This window comes from Ranitomeya imitator, chromosome 4 (assembly GCF_032444005.1).
Source record: "Ranitomeya imitator isolate aRanImi1 chromosome 4, aRanImi1.pri, whole genome shotgun sequence".
NCBI classification, from domain to species: domain Eukaryota; kingdom Metazoa; phylum Chordata; class Amphibia; order Anura; family Dendrobatidae; genus Ranitomeya; species Ranitomeya imitator.
Window position 1 is genome coordinate 720515490 of NC_091285.1, and position 18972 is coordinate 720534461.

The following is an 18972-nucleotide window of genomic DNA, read 5'->3' on the forward strand; positions in this document are numbered from 1 at the left end:
GACAATCAGAGATAGCATGAGTGGAATCACCACAGTAGAAACACAGCCCATTCAGACGTCTGTGTTCTTGCCGTTCAACTCTGGTCAAAGTCCTATCGCACTGCATAGGCTCAGGTTTAAGCACAGGTAATACCGCCAAATGGTGCACAGATTTACGCTCACGCAAGCGTCGACCGATCTGAATGGCCAAAGACATAGACTCTTTCAGACCAGCAGGCATAGGAAATCCCACCATGACATCCTTAAGGGCTTCAGAGAGACCTTTTCTGAAAATAGCTGCGAGCGCACCTTCATTCCACTGAGTGAGTACGGACCACTTTCTAAATTTCTGACAATATACCTCTATTTCATCCTGACCCTGACACAGAGCCAGCAAATTCTTCTCTGCCTGATCCACAGAATTAGGCTCATTGTACAGCAATCCGAGCGCCAGGAAAAATGCATCGATATTACTTAATGCAGGATCTCCTGACGCAAGAGAAAATGCCCAGTCCTGAGGGTCGCCACGCAAAAAAGAAATAACGATCCTAACTTGTTGAACTGGGTCACCAGAGGAGCGAGGTTTCAAAGCCAGAAATAGTTTACAATTATTTCTGAAACTCAGAAATTTAGTTCTATCTCCAAAAAACAAATCAGGAATAGGAATTCTCGGTTCTAACATAGAATTCTGAACCACAAAGTCTTGAATACTTTGTACTCTTGCCGTGAGCTGATCCACACATGAAGACAGACCTTTAATGTCCATTGCTACACCTGTGTCCTGAACCACCCAAATGTCTAGGGAAAAAAAAAGGCAAAACACAGTGCAAAGAAAAAAAAATGGTCTCAGAACTTCTTTTTCCCCTCTATTGGGAATCATTAGTACTTTTGGCCTCCAGTACTGTTATGAAAAGTAATTCAGTACCACAATGGACATAGAGGTCAGCGCACATACAGTGACCTGGCAATAACCCAAAAAACAAGAACGAGCTCTGAGACGTGGGAACTCTGTTGACCGCAATCCCTAATCCTCTCCAACCACACTAAAGGCAGCCGTGGATTGCGCCTAACGCTCCCTATGCAACTCGGCACGGCCTGAGAAACTAGCTAGCCTGAAGATAGAAAATAAGCCTACCTTGCCTCAGAGAAATACCCCAAAGGAAAAGGCAGCCCCCACATATAATGACTGTGAGTTAAGATGAAAAGACAAACGTAGAGATGAAATAGACTTAGCAAAGTGAGGCCCAACTTTCTGAACAGAGCGAGGATAGGAAAGGTAACTTTGCGGTCAACACAAAACCCTACAAAAACCACGCAAAGGGGGCAAAAAGACCCTCCGTACCGAACTAACGGCACGGAGGTAAACCCTCTGCGTCCCAGAGCTTCCAGCAAGCAGTAAAAAACAAATTGACAAGCTGGACAGAAAAAAACAGCAAACAAATAGCAAAGAGGAACTTAGCTATGCAGAGCAGCAGGCCACAGGAACGATCCAGGAGGAAACAGGTCCAATACTAGAACATTGACTGGAGGCCAGGATCAAAGCACTAGGTGGAGTTAAATAGAGCAGCACCTAACGACTTCACCACATCACCTGAGGAAGGAAACTCAGAAGCCGCAGTACCACTTTCCTCCACCAACGGAAGCTCACAGAGAGAACCAACCGAAGTACCACTTGTGACCACAGGAGGGAGCTCTGCCACAGAATTCACAACACCAAACAGGCTCTATACATGCTCCATACAGACCCCAAACAGGCTCATTACATGCTCCATACAGACCTCATGAAGGCTCCATACACACCCCAAACAGGCTCTATACATGCTCTATACAGAATCCAAACAGACTGCAAACAGGCTGTAACGGGGTCTACCAAGCTGGGGTACCTCTTTCAGTACCACCCTGTGTTTCAGGAGGTCCACTCTGCTTTTGCTGGATTCTGAATGAAGGACGCTGGCTGGAATTCCTTGATTATGTGAGAGCATATAAAAGCTGACTGCTACTCCACGTATTTCCAGTCTAAAAGAACACACTTTATTCACCGCACACAGAATATATAACACAGATACACAGGGCAGGCCAATAGAAAAAGCAGGCCAGACATACATTACAATAGCCGCAGGGGGCCGGAGCCTGCTGATATTTACTGTGGGAATTACAAAGGTGGGGGGAGGACAGAAGGGGAATATTGTGTCCTCTCTGCCCAGGGGCGCAGCCTGTGGACTGATGCATTTCACATGGAGTGAAAATGGAGCTGGCCAAGATGGAGATGGCAGAGCGGAGAGAGGAGAGTTAGCGAGCAAGGGGAGCTGTGGCCTCCGACCAGGTACCTTCAACAGTAAGCCACAAAAAGATCCAGTATAATGCCTTCCGACAGTTGGGGGAGGCAGAGGAAGACATTGATGGCTTTTTGCAGGACTTTGAGCGGCAGTGTGCCCTTCATCAAGTGAAGCCGGAGGAATGGGTTCAAATTCTGGCCAGCAAGCTGACAGGCCGGGCAGCGGACGCCTATCGCACGGTACCTGATGAGGACTGTATGGACTATGAGCGGATCAAAGAAGTGATCTTGGCCCGGTATGCGCTGACACCAGAGGCATACCGCCAAAATTTCCGCGGACTTATAAAACGAGTAACCGATACCCACGCTGAATGGGCCTTTAAATTACGGCGGTCACTGCTACAGTGGGTACAAGGGAGCCAAGCAACCACTAAGGAGGACGTCCTCCAGCTCTTCTTGTTAGAACGATTCTTTAATGGACTAAACCCCGAGACACAGGAATGGCTTCGGGACAGGCGGCCAATGACTCTTGAGGAAGCCACTCGTCTGGCCGATGAACATCATGACGCCAGGAGGCCTCAGTTGTCCGGATCAAAGATGGTCACTAGGGGTCCGCCCATGGACCTGGAGGGCTCCAAACCACCGAAGATTGTAGGAGGTCCAGCTAGAAACCCGGCCTACCACATTTCCCCTGGGGCGCGATGCCACACCTGCCGTCAGCTGGGCTACCTGCAAAGACAATGTCCCAACCGGACTCAGCATACCCAGTGGCCAAAGGCGGGAACAGCTACCTTCCGCCGGGCCGCTGTACACTGCTACCAAGGCGAAGCTGACCCGGCATTGGGGGCTACAACTAACCAAGGGGTGGAAGACATGGAGGAAGTGCTGCATGAAGTAGACCCCGTGCAGGCAGCCCGGGCAGATAATCGACAGCAGCATCGACAGGTCATGTGGGTTAATGGGAAACGCATGCAGGGACTAAGAGATTCCGGAGCAACTTTGACCCTTGTGAAGCCTCATCTCGTCCGGGACCAAGAGAAGACGGACCGGACAGTGGCAGTCCGTGTAGCAGGGGGAGCCATACATCGACTGCCCACTGTCCGGATTCACCTGAACTGGGGAGTTGGGGATGGCCTTGTTGAGATCAGCTAGATGGAGGATTTGCCTGCAGACGTTTTGCTGGGAAATGACTTGGGGCCCATGTTGTCTGCCTTCTCGGTTGCCCCTCTAGCTGAGACATATCCTGTGACCACACGGAGAGAAGCTCGAGCTGCGGAGGCAGAATCACACTCAGAGGAGGCCCAGGAAAGACATCCCAGCTCTACACGTATTCCCATAGCCAGACACATTTCTTGGGCCACCCCAGATGAATTTAAGAGGGAGTTACTTGAGGATCCTTCATTGGAGGGATATCGTGGGAAGGCACAGGAGGGGAGAGGGGTACTGGAAGGGGAACAGTTTATATGGAAGCAGGGACTCCTCTACCGGATCACAGAGCAGCACCACACAGGGATGAGCCCCACTATAAAACGACAGCTGGTAGTTCCCAAGAAGTATAGGCAGGAGTTACTGCGAATCTCCCATGACATACCCTTGGCCGGGCACTTCGGCGTCAGTCGCACCAGGCATCGTCTGACACAAAACTTCTTTTGGCCAGGGCTAACCTATGATGTCCGTCAATACTGCCAGACCTGTGACAGTTGCCAGCGCATTGGCAAGAGGGAAGATCGATGCAAGGCCAAATTACGCCCCCTTCCCATTGTGGAGGAACCATTTAGCCGAGTAGCGGTCGATCTGATAGGGCCTTTAGCCAAACCCAGTCCGTCTGGGAAAAGGTATATATTGACAGTGGTAGATTAAGCCACACGGTATCCAGAGGCGGTTGCGTTACCTAACATACTGGCAGAGACGGTGGCGGCTGCCCTGCTCCAGGTTTTCTCACGGGTTGGATTTCCCCGGGAGATTATCTCAGACCAGGGTACCCAGTTTACAGCAGAGGTGACCAACCAACTGTGGAAGCTGTGCGGCATAAAGTCCATTAGAAGCGCCCCGTACCACCCGCAAACCAATGGGTTGTGTGAACGCTTTAACGGGACGTTAAAACAACTCATTGGGACTTTTACCAGGACCTACAGGGACTGGGAGAAATTCTTGCCTCACCTCCTGTTTGCCTATCGAGAGGTGCCACAAGAATCCACGGGGTTCTCCCCATTCGAACTGGTCTACGGGAGACGGGTAAGGGGACCCCTAGACTTAGTGCTAGAACACTGGGAAGGGGAGGGCATCATAGAAGGGGTTCCTATTGTACCCTATGTGCTGGAATTCCGGGACCGCCTACAGGAGCTGACCCAGGCTGTACGTGGGAACATGCAGGTGGCCCAGCGGCGCCAGCACGTATGGTACGATCGGAGGGCCAGAGAGCGCACCTTGGAAATAGGGCAGAAGGTCCTGGTGTTAGAGCCCACTAGGCAGAACAAGTTCCAAGCTGCATGGCAGGGGCCCTACCAGGTAGTGGGGAAAATAGCCGACACCACCTATAATGTCGCCGATTGTGACGACCCCAGGGTTATCCGCATGTTCCACGTGAATATGCTGAAGCCCTATCGGGAGCGCCCTGAAGAGGTAGTGGCCATCTGTGCACCTGAAGCAGAGGATTTAGCCGGACTTCCCTTGCCTGATGTCTTAGGGGAGAGGACTCAGTCTAAAACATGGGACCAGGTACACTGGGGTGAAGACTTAGGTCCCCGGAAGAGACAGCAGGCGGAGGAGTTGTTGAGGCAGCGACAGAGGATGTTTTCGGGGAAACCCGGGTACACTCACCTGGCACAACACAAGGTTGAGATCCAGGATCAGACCCCACTGCGACAACCCCCCTTCCGCGTCCCTGAGTCTGTACGAGAAGGGATGCGACAAGAGATACAAGAGATGTTGTGCTTAGGGGTCATTGAAGAGTCAGATAGTCCCTGGGCATCCCCCGTAGTGTTAGTGCCCAAGAAGGATGGGACTACACGGTTTTGTGTAGACTATCGTAAGCTCAATGAGAAAACAGTGACGGATGCGTATCCCATGCCGCGTGTGGATGACTTGTTAGACCGGCTGGCGGGGGCAAAGTATTTGACCACCATCGATCTATGCAAAGGCTACTGGCAGATTCCCCTTAGTCCTGATGCTATTCCCAAGTCGGCATTTGTCACCCCGTTCGGCTTATTCCAGTTTCGAGTTATGCCATTCGGGATGAAGACTGCCCCGGCGACCTTCCAGAGGCTGGCTGACCGGCTTCTAGATGGTCTCCAGGACTATGCTTGTGCCTACCTGGACGACATCGCCATCTACAGCGCGACATGGGAAGAGCATCTAAATCACCTAGAGACAGTATTAGACAGGATCCACAAGGCCGGAATCAGCCTGAACCCAAACAAGCGTCACGTGGGCAAAGCAGAGGTTCAGTATTTAGGGCATTGGGTGGGAAGTGGGAAACAGCGACCAGAACCAGCCAAGATTGAGGGCATAGCCAAATGGCCCACCCCACGCACTAAAACCCAGGTCATGGCGTTTCTAGGGACAGCGGGGTATTACAGGAAATTCGTTCCCAATTACAGCAGCGTGGCCAAGCCCCTCACTGATCTGACCCGTAAGAACCAACCCTGCCAGGTAACCTGGACCCCAGAGTGTGAGGAAGCCTTCCGCCAGCTAAAGGACGCCCTCACCAATACCCCTGTATTGGCCGCACCCGATCCAACTAAAGGTTTCCTTGTTCACACAGACACTTCTATGTTTGGATTGGGGCAGTACTAAGCCAAGTCGGGCCGGACAGCCAAGAACACCCGGTAGCTTACCTGAGTCGGAAACTACTGCCCCGTGAAGTAAGCTATGCGGCCATCGAGAAGGAGTGCCTGGCAATATATGGGCACTCAAAAAGTTACAACCATATTTGTATGGACGACAGTTTTCCCTCCTAACGGACCATAATCCCATAGTCTGGCTTAATCGGGTCTCCGGAGACAACGCCAGATTACTGCGGTGGAGTTTAGCCCTACAACCTCTGGACTTCACCATCCACTACAGACCCGGCAAACAAAACGGTAATGCCGATGGACTAAGTCGACAAACGGAATTTGTACCAACCCCATAAACTTCGGTCATCCCCAAACCGATCCGTTAAGGATCAGACTGTGTATGCCGATCGCGTCGCTGAAAAGGGGAGCCGTGTTACAGGACCCCCAGCACCAAGAATATGTTATGCAGTATATATATTATGTATAATAGGTTCCATGTGAAATGCATCAGTCCACAGGCTGCATCCCTGGGCAGAGGGAACAAGATATTCTCCTTCTGACCTCCCCCACCTTTGTAATTCCCACAGTAAATACCAGCAGGCTCCGGCCCCCTGCGGCTATTGTAATGTATGTCTGGCCTGCTTTTTCTATTGGCCTGCCCTGTGTATCTGTGTTATATATTCTGTGTGTTGTAAATAAAGTGGGTTCTTTTAGACTGGAAATACCTGGAGTAGCAGTCAGCTTTTATATGTAATCAAGAAATCCTAGCCAGCGTCCTTCATTCAGAATCCAGCAAAAGCAGAATGGACCTCCTGAAATACGGAGGGTGCTGAAAGGTACTACAGCACAGTAGACCCCGTTACAGGGTCTATACATGCTCCATACAGACCCCAAACAGGTTCTATATATGCTCCATACAGACTCCACACATGCCCCATACAGACCACAAACAGGTTCCATACAGACCCCAAGCAGGCTCCATACAGACCCAAAGCAGACTCCATACAGACCCCAAGCAGGCTCTATACATGCTCCATACAGACCCCAAACAGGCTCTATACATGCTCCATACAGAATCCATACAGACCCCAAACAGGCTCTATACATGCTCCATACAGAATCCATACAGACCCCAAGCAGGCTCTATACATGCTCCATACAGACTCCACACACGCTCCATACAGACCACAAACAGGCTCTATACATGCTCCATTCAGACCCCCAAACAGGCTCTATACATGCTATATACAGACCCCAAACAGGCTCTATACATGGTCCATACAGAATCCATACAGATCCCAAACAAGCTCTATATATGCTCCATACAGACCCCAAACAGGCTCCATACAGACCCCAAACACGCTCTATACATGCTCCATACAGACCCCAAACAGGCTCCATACAGACCCCAAACTGGCTCCATACAGACCCTAAACAGGCTCTGTACAGACCCCAAGCAGGCTCTATACATGCCCATACAGACCCCAAACAGGCTCTATACATGCTCCATACAGACCCCAAACAGGCTCTATACATGCTCCATACAGACCTCATGAAGGTTCCATACACACCCCAAACAGGCTCTATACATGCTACATACAGAATCCATACAGACCCCAAACAGGCTCTATACATGCTTCATACAGTCCCCAAACAGGCTCTATACATGCTTCATACAGACCCCAAACAGGCTCTATACATGCTCCATACAGATCTCAAACAGGTTCTATATATGCTCCATACAGACCCCAAACAGGCTCTATACATGCTTCATACAGACCCCAAACAGGCTCTATACATGCTTCATACAGTCCCCAAACAGGCTCTATACATGCTTCATACAGACCCCAAACAGGCTCTATACATGCTCCATACAGATCTCAAACAGGTTCTATATATGCTCCATACAGACCCCAAACAGGCTCTATACATGCTTCATACAGACCCCAAACAGGCTCTATACATGCTTCATACAGTCCCCAAACAGGCTCTATACATGCTTCATACAGACCCCAAACAGGCTCTATACATGCTCCATACAGATCTCAAACAGGTTCTATATATGCTCCATACAGACCCCAAACAGGCTCTATACATGCTTCATACAGACCCCAAACAGGCTCTATACATGCTCCATACAGATCTCAAACAGGTTCTATATATGCTCCATACAGACCCCAAACAGGCTCTATACATGCTCCATACAGATCTCAAACAGGTTCTATATATGCTCCATACAGACCCCAAACAGGCTCCATACAGACCCCAAACTGGCTCCATACAGACCCTAAACAGGTTCTGTACAGACCCCAAGCAGGCTCTATACATGCCCATACATACCCCAAACAGGCTCTATACATGCTCCATACAGACCCCAAACAGGCTCTATACATGCTCCATACAGACCTCATGAAGGCTCCATACACACCCCAAACAGGCTCTATACATGCTCCATACAGAATCCATACAGACCCCAAACAGGCTCTATACATACTCCATACAGAATCCATACAGACCCCAAACAGGCTCTATACATGCTCCATACAGACTCCAAACAGGCTCTATACATGCTTCATACAGACCCCAAACAGGCTCTATACATGCTCCATACAGATCTCAAACAGGTTCTATATATGCTCCATACAGACCCCAAACAGGCTCTATACATGCTTCATACAGACCCCAAACAGGCTCTATACATGCTCCATACAGATCCCAAACAGGTTCTATATATGCTCCATACAGACCCCAAACAGGCTCTATACATGCTTCATACAGACCCCAAACAGGCTCTATACATGCTCCATACAGATCTCAAACAGGTTCTATATATGCTCCATACAGACCCCAAACAGGCTCTATACATGCTTCATACAGACCCCAAACAGGCTCTATACATGCTCCATACAGATCCCAAACAGGTTCTATATATGCTCCATACAGACCCCAAACAGGCTCTATACATGCTTCATACAGACCCCAAACAGGCTCTATACATGCTCCATACAGATCTCAAACAGGTTCTATATATGCTCCATACAGACCCCAAACAGGCTCTATACATGCTTCATACAGACCCCAAACAGGCTCTATACATGCTCCATACAGACCCCAAACTGGCTCCATACAGACCCTAAACAGGTTCTGTACAGACCCCAAGCAGGCTCTATACATGCCCATACATACCCCAAACAGGCTCTATACATGCTCCATACAGACCCCAAACAGGCTCTATACATGCTCCATACAGACCTCATGAAGGCTCCATACACACCCCAAACAGGCTCTATACATGCTCCATACAGAATCCATACAGACCCCAAACAGGCTCTATACATACTCCATACAGAATCCATACAGACCCCAAACAGGCTCTATACATGCTCCATACAGACTCCAAACAGGCTCTATACATGCTTCATACAGACCCCAAACAGGCTCTATACATGCTCCATACAGATCTCAAACAGGTTCTATATATGCTCCATACAGACCCCAAACAGGCTCTATACATGCTTCATACAGACCCCAAACAGGCTCTATACATGCTCCATACAGATCCCAAACAGGTTCTATATATGCTCCATACAGACCCCAAACAGGCTCTATACATGCTTCATACAGACCCCAAACAGGCTCTATACATGCTCCATACAGATCCCAAACAGGTTCTATATATGCTCCATACAGACTCCACACATGCCCCATACAGACCCCAAGCAGGCTACATACAGACCCCAAGCAGGCTTCATACAGACCCCAAGCAGGCTTCATACAGACCCCAAACAGGCTCTATACATGCTCCCAAACAGGCTCCATACATGCTCTATACAAAATCCATACAGACCCCCAAACAGGCTCTATACATGCTCCATACAGAATCCATACAGACCCCAAACAGGCTCTATACATGCGTCATACAGACCCCAAACAGGCTCTATACATGCTCCATACAGACCCCACACATGCTCCATACAGACCACAAACAGGCTCTATACATGCTCCATTCAGACCCCCAAACAGGCTATATACATGCTCCATATAGACTTCATACATGCTCCATACAGACCTCATGAAGCTCCATACAGACCCTAAACATGCTCTATACATGCTCCACACAGATTCCATACAGGCTCCACACATGCTCTATGCATATTCCATACAGGCTCCATACATAGAATCATAGAATGGTAGAGTTGGAAGGGGCCACCTGGGTCATCTGGTCCAACCACCTGTTCAATGAAGGATTCACTATATCATCCCAGATAGATGTTTGTCCAGCCTCTGGTTGAAGACTTCCCTTGAAGGAGAACTCACCACCTCTTGTAGCAGACTGTTCCATTCATTGATCTCCCTCACTGTCAAAAAGTTTTTTCTAATATCTAATCTGTGTCTCCTCCCATTCAGTTTCATCCCATTACTTCTAGTCTTTCCTTGTGCATATGATAATAAAGATGATCCTTCTATAATGTGACAGCCGCTGAGATATTTGTACACAGCTATTAAGTCTCCTCTCAGTCTTCTTTTTTGCAGCTAAACATTCCCAAATCCTGTAACCGTTCCTCACAGGACATGGTTTGCAGACCGGTCACCATTCTGGTCGTTCTTCTCTGAACTTGCTCCGGTTTGTTGATGTCTTTTTTAAAATGTGGCACCCAAAACTGGACCCAGTATTCCAGATGAGGTCTGACCAAGGAGGAGTAGAGGGCAATAATGACTTCACATGATCTAGGCTGTATGCTTCTGTTAATACATCCCAGAATTGTATTTGCTCTTTTTGCTGCTGCATCACACTGTTGACTTTTGTTCAGTCTGTGATCTATTACTATACCCAAGTCTTTTTCACACGTGCTGTTCCTTAGCCCTATTCCTCCCATTCTGTAAATGCTTTTTCATTTTTATTGCCCAGATGTAGTACTTTGCATTTTTCCCTGTTAAAAACCATTCTGTTAGTTGCTGCCCACTGCTCCAGTTTATTTATATCCTCTCTCTTCTCTAGTACTAGCTATCCCTCCGAGCTTTGTGTCATCAGCAAATTTAATAAGTGTACCCTCAATTCCTTCATCTAAATCATTGATAAAGATGCTGAATAATACAGGGCCCAGGACAGAACCCTGTGGTACCCCACTTGATACATTCTTCCAACTGGATGTGCAGCCATTTACGACCACTCTTTGGGTCCGATCATTAAGCCAGTTAGGAATCCACCTAACAGTTGCCTTGTCCATTCCATACTTAGTCATTTTTTTCAATAAGGATGGTGTGAGATACTTTGTCAAATGCTTTGCTGAAGGCAAGATATACTATATCTACAGCATTTCCCTGATCCACCCAGTCAGTGATTCTGTCATAGAAGGAAATTAAGTTTTCCCTGATTACATGTTCCTCCAGATTACATGTTCTCCCTGATTACGTTCCTGCTGATTACATGTTCTCCCCTATTACATGTGTTCCCCGATTACATGTGTTCCCCGATTACATGTTCTCCCCTATTACATGTTCTCCCCTATTACATGTGCTCCCCAATTACATGTGCTCCCCGATTACATGTTCTCCCCGATTACATGTTCTCCCCGATTACATGTTCTCCCCGATTACATGTTCTCCCCGATTACATGTTCTCCCCGATTACATGTTCTCCCTGATTACATGTTCTCCCCGATTACATGTTCTCCCCGATTACATGTTCTCCCCGATTACATGTTCTCCCCGATTACATGTTTTCCCCGATTACATGTTCTCCCTGATTACATGTTTTCCCCGATTACATGTTCTCCCCGATTACATGTTCTCCCCGATTACATGTTTTCCCCGATTATATGTTTTCCCCGATTACATGTTCTCCCCGATTACATGTTCTCCCTGATTACATGTTCTCCCTGATTACATGTTCTCCCTGATTACATGTTCTTCCTCATCACATGTTCTCCCCAATTACATGTTCTCCCCGATTACATGTTTTCCCCGATTACATGTTCTCCCTGATTACATGTTCTTCCTCATCACATGTTCTCCCTGATTACATGTTGTCCCCGATTACATGTTCTCCCCGATTACATGTTCTCCCCGATTACATGTTTTCCCCGATTACATGTTCTCCCTGATTACATGTTTTCCCCGATTACATGTTCTCCCCGATTACATGTTCTCCCCGATTACATGTTTTTCCTGATTACATGTTTTCCCCAATTATATGTTTTCCCCGATTACATGTTCTCCCCGATTACATGTTCTCCCTGATTACATGTTCTTCCTCATCACATGTTCTCCCCAATTACATGTTCTCCCCGATTACATGTTTTCCCCGATTACATGTTCTCCCCGATTACATGTTTTCCCTGATTACATGTTCTCCCCGATTACATGTTCTCCCCAATTACATGTTTCCCCGATTACATGTTCTTTCTCATTACATGTTCTCCCCAATTACATGTTCTCCCCGATTACATGTTCTCCATCATTACATGTTCTCCCCGATTACATGTTCTCCATCATTACATGTTCTCCCCAATTACATGTGCTCCCCGATTACATGTTCTCCCTGATTACATGTTTCCCCGATTACATGTTCTCCCCGATTACATGTTCTCCATCATTACATGTTCTCCCGATTACTGTGCTCCCCGATTACATGTTCTCCCTGGTTACATGTTCTTCCTCATTACATCTTCCCCCCGATTACATGTTCTCCATCATTACATGTTCTCCCTGATTTCATGTTCTTGCTGATTCCTTTTCGTTGTATAAAACTCCACTTTGTTCTCCTTTCTGTTCTTTGTTTTCTGCTGATATTTCATGTCTGTGTGCTGTAGCGTTTGGGGTCTCCTAACTGTTGGGGGACAGAGGGGTCAGTGTGGCACCTCATTGTGCCCGACCCTTCAGTTCTCAGGTCAGGACAGGTCACTATCGGGGGGCGTACGAGAGCCCATGAGGCTAAAATGAGTAGAGTTACATACAGTGAGGAGGGGCCAAAAACCAGCAGCAGATTGGGGAGAACAGTGGTATTTCCTCCAGGTCCTTATGTCGTCCCCGTATGGGACCTGGCGCTCAGAAGGGCCACAGCATCCAATGACTCTGCAGGGAGGTTCTTAAGAAACTATAGTGCTGATGAAGAGCTCAGGCCACGCCACGCTGGGACATCTGAAGCTCCCTCCCTGCCGTGATGGCAGCCGGCGCCGTGTTCTGAACATGCGCCAGGAATGTGTCGATCGACGCATGCGCAAAGGAGACGGTGCTGTCAATCAATGCTGTGAGCAGAGGAGATGGGTCACAGTGCTAACCTTCAGAATGGTGGGAGAGGATGAGGAGGCTGACACACGAAGCTCCAGCGCCGGACCCAAAAATGGTGATTCTCTCGGGATCTCCTCCAAAATGGCCAATGTTCTCCTCCAACCAACGCAGGGCCTGGATCTGGTCCAGGAGGCCATAGTTACCCTTGGCTGCTGGGTCTCCTGTACTTAGAAAGCCTAAAGATAGAAGAAATTAGTCAGTCACCTCCTCCGTACAGGTGTCCGTCACATGACTCTGGTGGGGTGACTGCTGCGCCACAGGTGGTGCGCCAACGGTGGGGCACACAGGGAGCCAAAGAGGTAGGGAAGAGACCAGAGTCAGTCACCTCCTCTGTACGGGCGCCCATCACATGACTCTGGTGGGGTGACTGCTGCTCTCCAGGTGGTGCGCCAACGGTGGGGCACACAGGGAGCCAAAAAGGTAGGGAAGAGACCAGAGTCAGTCACCTCCTCTGTACGGGCGCCCATCACATGACTCTGGTGGGGTGACTGCTGCTCTCCAGGTGGTGCGCCAACGGTGGGGCACACAGGGAGCCAAAGAGGTAGGGAAGAGACCAGAGTCAGTCACCTCCACTGTACGGGCGCCCATCACATGATTCTGGTGGGATGACTGCTGCGCTCCAGGTGGTGCGCCAACGGTGGGGCACACAGGCGATGATACTGGGGGACCGGGACCCTGCAGTGGCTGATGGGGCAGAGACGCAGGGCAATGATATTGGGGGACCGGGACACTGCAGTGAGTGATGGGGCAGGGCAATGACATCAGGGGCCAGGATCCTGCAGTGAGTGATGGGGCAGAGCTGCAGGGTATGACATCGGGGGCCAGGATAGGTGATGATGCAAAGCCACAGGGCGATGACATCGGGGGGTCGAGACCTTGTAGTGGGTAATGGGTTACAGCCGCAGGGCGATACCGAGGGCCCGGGACCCTGTAGTGGTTATGGGGCAGAGCCGCAGGGAGATGAAACCAAGGTGATGGGGCAGAGCCGCAGTGCAGTGACATCGGGGACCGTGACCCTGTAGTGGGTGATGAGCGATGACACTGGGAGCTGGGACCCTGCAGTGGGTGATGGGGCAAAGCCATAGGGCGATGACACTTGGGGTCGGGACCCAGTAGTGGGTGATGGGGAAGAGCTGCAGGGTGGTGATACCGGGGGGCAGGGACCCTGTAGTGAGTGATGGGGCAGCGCGGTGATACTGGGGGGCCAGGACCCTTTAGTGGGTGATGGGGAAGAGTCGCAAGGAGGTGATACCGGGGGGCCAGGATCCTGTAGTGGGTGATGGGGCAGAGTTGCTGGGCAGTGATACTGGGGGGCCGGGACCCTCTAGTGGGTGATGCGGCAGAGCCTCAGGGCGGTGATACTGGCTGGCCAGGACCCCTGCAGTGGCTGATGGGGCAGAGCTGTAGGGTGGTGATACCGGGGGCCAGGGACCCTGTAGTGGGTGATGGGGCAGAGCCGCAGAGCGGTGATATTTGGGGGGCCGGGACCCTGTAGTGGGTAATGGGGAAGAGTCGCAAGGAGGTGATACCAGGGGCCGGGATCCTGTAGTGGGTGATGGGGCTGAGCCACAGAGCAATGATACTAGTAACATAGTAACATAGTTAGTAAGGCCGAAAAAAGACATTTGTCCATCCAGTTCAGCCTATATTCCATCATAATAAATACTGGTGGGCCGGGACTATCTAGTGGGTGATAGGGAAGAGCTGCAGGGCAGTGATACCGGAGGGGTTGGGACCCTGTAGTGGGTGATGGGGCAGAGTTGCAGGATGGTGATAACGGGGGCGGGACCCTGTAGTGGGTGAAGGGGCAGTTGCAGGGCAGTGATACTGGGGGGCCGAAACCCTCTAATGGGTGATGCGGCCGGGACCCTCTAGTGGGTGATAGGGCAGAGCCGCAGGGCAGTGATACAGGCTGGCCGTGACACTGCAGTGGCTGTTGGGGCAGAGCTGCAGGGCGGTGATAACGGGGGTCAGGACCCTCTAGTGGGTGATGTGGCAGAGCCATAAGGCAATGATACTGAGGGCCGGGACCCTGTAGTGGGTAATGGGGCAGAGCCGCAGGGCGGTGACGTACCGAGGACTCCAAGCCGGTAGTTCATGGTAACGACGATCACGTTGCCGTAGGCGGCCAAGACGCTGCCGTCAAACATGTTCCCGGTCCCCTCCATGTAGGAGCCGCCGTGGATGAACATCATGACTGGTTTCTTCCCACTGTCCCGAATATCTGCAAGGTACAGAGAGAGGAAGTCAGAGATCAGCCGTAATCTGGGGTAATCTGCTAATAATCCCTACACAGAGATCTATAGTAATCTGCTAATCCCTACATAGGGTCTATAGCCTCGCTGCTAATCCCTACACATAGTCTATTAGCTATCGCTTCACAGGGTTTATAGTAATCTGCTCATCCTACACAGGGTCTATAGTAATCTGCTAATCCCTTCACAGGGTCTATAGTAATCTGCTAATCCTACACAGGGTCTATAATAATCTGCTAATCCCTACACAGGGTCTATAGTAATCTGCTAATCCCTACACAGGGTCTATAGTAATCTGCTAATCCCTACACAGGGTCTATAATAATCTGCTAATCCCTTCACAGGGTCTATAGCAATCTGCTAATCCCTACACGGGGTCTATAGCAATCTGCTAATCCCTACACAGGGTCTATAGTAATCTGCTAATCCCTACACAGGGTCTATAGTAATCTGCTAATCCCTACACAGGGTCTATAGTAATCTGCTAATCCCTACACAGGGTCTATAATAATCTGCTAATCCCTTCACAGGGTCTATAGCAATCTGCTAATCCCTACACGGGGTCTATAGCAATCTGCTAATCCCTACACAGGGTCTATAGTAATCTGCTAATCCCTACATAGGGTCTATAGTAATCTGCTAATCCCTACATAGGGTCTATAGCCTCGCTGCTAATCCCTACACATAGTCTATTAGCTATCCCTTCACAGGGTTTATAGTAATCTGCTCATCCTACACAGGGTCTATAGTAATCTGCTAATCCCTTCACAGGGTCTATAGTAATCTGCTAATCCTACACAGGGTCTATAATAATCTGCTAATCCCTTCACAGGGTCTATAGTAATCTGCTAATCCCTACACAGGGTCTATAGTAATCTGCTAATCCCTACACAGGGTCTATAATAATCTGCTAATCCCTTCACAGGGTCTATAGCAATCTGCTAATCCCTTCACAGGGTCTATAGCAATCTGCTAATCCCTACACAGGGTCTATAGTAATCTGCTAATCCCTTCACAGGGTTTATAGTAATCTGCTAATCCCTACACAGGGTCTATAGTAATCTGCTAATCCTACACACGGTCCATAGTAATCTTCTAATCCCTACACAGGGTCTATAGTAATCTGTTAATCCCTACACAGGGTCTATAGTAATCTGCTAATCCCAACACAGGGTCTATAGTAATCTGCTAATCCTACACAGGGTCTATAATAATCTGCTAATCCCAACCCAGGGTCTATAGTAATCTGCTAATCCTACACAGGGTCCATAGTAATCTGCTAATCCCTACACAGGGTCTATAGTAATCTGCTAATCCCTACATAGGGTCTATAGTAATCTGCTAATCCCTACACAGGGTCTATAGTAATCTGCTAATCCTACACAGGGTCCATAGTAATCTGCTAATCCCTTCACAGGGTCTATAGTAATCTGCTAATACCTACACAGGGTCTATAGTAATCTGCTAATCCCTACACAAGGTCTATAGTAATCTGCTAATCCTACACAGGGTCTATAGTAATCTGCTAATCCCTACACAGGGTCTATAGTAATCTGCTAATCCCTTCACAGGGTCTATACTAATCTGCTAATCCCTTCACAGGGTCTATACTAATCTGCTAATCCCTTCACAGGGTCTATACTAATCTGCTAATCCCTTCACAGGGTCTATAATAATCTGCTAATCCCTTCACAGGGTCTATAATAATCTGCTAATCCCTACACAGGGTCTATAGTAATCTGCTAATCCCTACACAGGGTCTATAGCAATCTGCTAATCCCTACTCAGGCTTGATAGTAATCTCCTAATCCCTACACAGGGTCTATAGTAATCTCCTAATCCCAGCACTTTCGGAGCTCTATGGCCTCACTTGCTGGCTGAGGGCTTGCTCTCTACCACCTGGGCTTTGCCCTCTGTCACCATCACCGGGGTAGATGCCGCTGGGAATGTTCCTGCATCTCCATATTCCCTCCATTCAGGAGTCGTCTCTGCAGAGCGGCGCTCCTAGCTTAGCCATGTCTCAGGTCTCAGGCAGTATCATGCAGACTGTTGCTCCTTACAGCTTCTCCTGCAGAGCATCGCTTCCAGCCAGGAGGAGAATGAGAAGCAGAAGATGTTCTTTTAACCCATTCTTAGCCAGGGGCCCAAAATGTTCTGCTCCTTTTTCCATGGTAACTGAGGTCTAATTAATCATGCTGTAATTTGAGAGGATTAATTAGTCAGAAGCCTTAACGAGGAGGAGGGGGGTGCAGCAGCTGTCACTCTGGTGCAGGCTCCTCATTATGAGCAGCAACACAATCTTCTCCACTTTCTCTTCCTTCATTTTCACTCTCTTCCATGACGTTGTTTTTATCTAATGTGTCGTGATGTGCAGATTATTGAGGTTGTGTCTCAGCAGCTCATAGTCTTCTGTCATGGCATGTGGCACCAAGATCACGGGAATATGGCGACACCAATCTGCTCCACATTTACCAACAGACATGAGTGGCGAGACCAGCAACATACCAAGGTTGTGCCAAGCAGCAGAACTGGAGGGACCGACACTGAGGGCCCAGACCAGCGACATGCCAAGGACGTGCCAAGCAGCAGGCGATGGAGGTACCGACACTGAGGGCCGAGACCAGCAACATGCCAAGGTTGTGCCAAGCAGCAGGTGATGGAGGTACCGACACTGAGGGCCGAGACCAGCAACATGCCAAGGTTGTGCCAAGCAGCAGAACTGGAGGGACCGACACTGAGGGCCCAGACCAGCGACATGCCAAGGACGTGCCAAGCAGCAGGCGATGGAGGTACCGACACTGAGGGCCGAGACCAGCAACATGCCAAGGTTGTGCCAAGCAGCAGGTGATGGAGGTACCGACACTGAGGGCCGAGACCAGCAACATGCCAAGGTTGTGCCAAGCAGCAGAACTGGAGGGACCGACACTGAGGGCCCAGACCAGCGACATGCCAAGGACGTGCCAAGCAGCAGGCGATGGAGGGACCGACACTGAGGGCCGAGACCAGCGACATGACAAGGTTGTGCCAAGCAGCAGGCGATGGAAGGACCGACACTGAGGGCCGAGACCAGCAACATGACAAGGTTGTGCCAAGCAGCAGGCGATGGAGGGACCAACACTGAGGGCCCAGACCAGCGACATACCAAGGTTGTGCCAAGCAGCAGGCGATGGAGGGACCAACACTGAGGGCCAAGACCAGCAACATGACAAGGTTGTGCCAAACAGCAGGTGATGGAGGGACCAACAATGAGTGCCGAAACCAGCAACATGACAAGATTGTGCCAAGCAGCAGGTGATGGAGGGACCAACACTGAGGGCCGAGACCCGTAACATGACAAGGTTGTGCCAAGCAGCAGGCTATGGAGGGACCAACACTGAGTGCCGAGACCAGCAACATG

General features: G+C 49.6%; 1 protein-coding gene across 5 annotated transcripts in view; it reads right to left on the reverse strand.

The window, feature by feature from the left end:
* Positions 1 to 18972, reverse strand: part of NLGN2 (neuroligin 2) — a 250363-nt gene that overhangs the window by 21489 nt on the left and 209902 nt on the right. For all 5 annotated transcript variants that reach the window (XM_069767582.1, XM_069767579.1, XM_069767580.1 and 2 more), the window contains 2 exons: positions 15395 to 15544; positions 13311 to 13496 (listed from right to left, as the gene is read on the reverse strand). In XM_069767582.1, coding sequence (XP_069623683.1) covers positions 13311 to 13496; positions 15395 to 15544 — 336 coding nt within the window. The remainder of the gene's footprint in view (positions 1 to 13310; positions 13497 to 15394; positions 15545 to 18972) is intronic.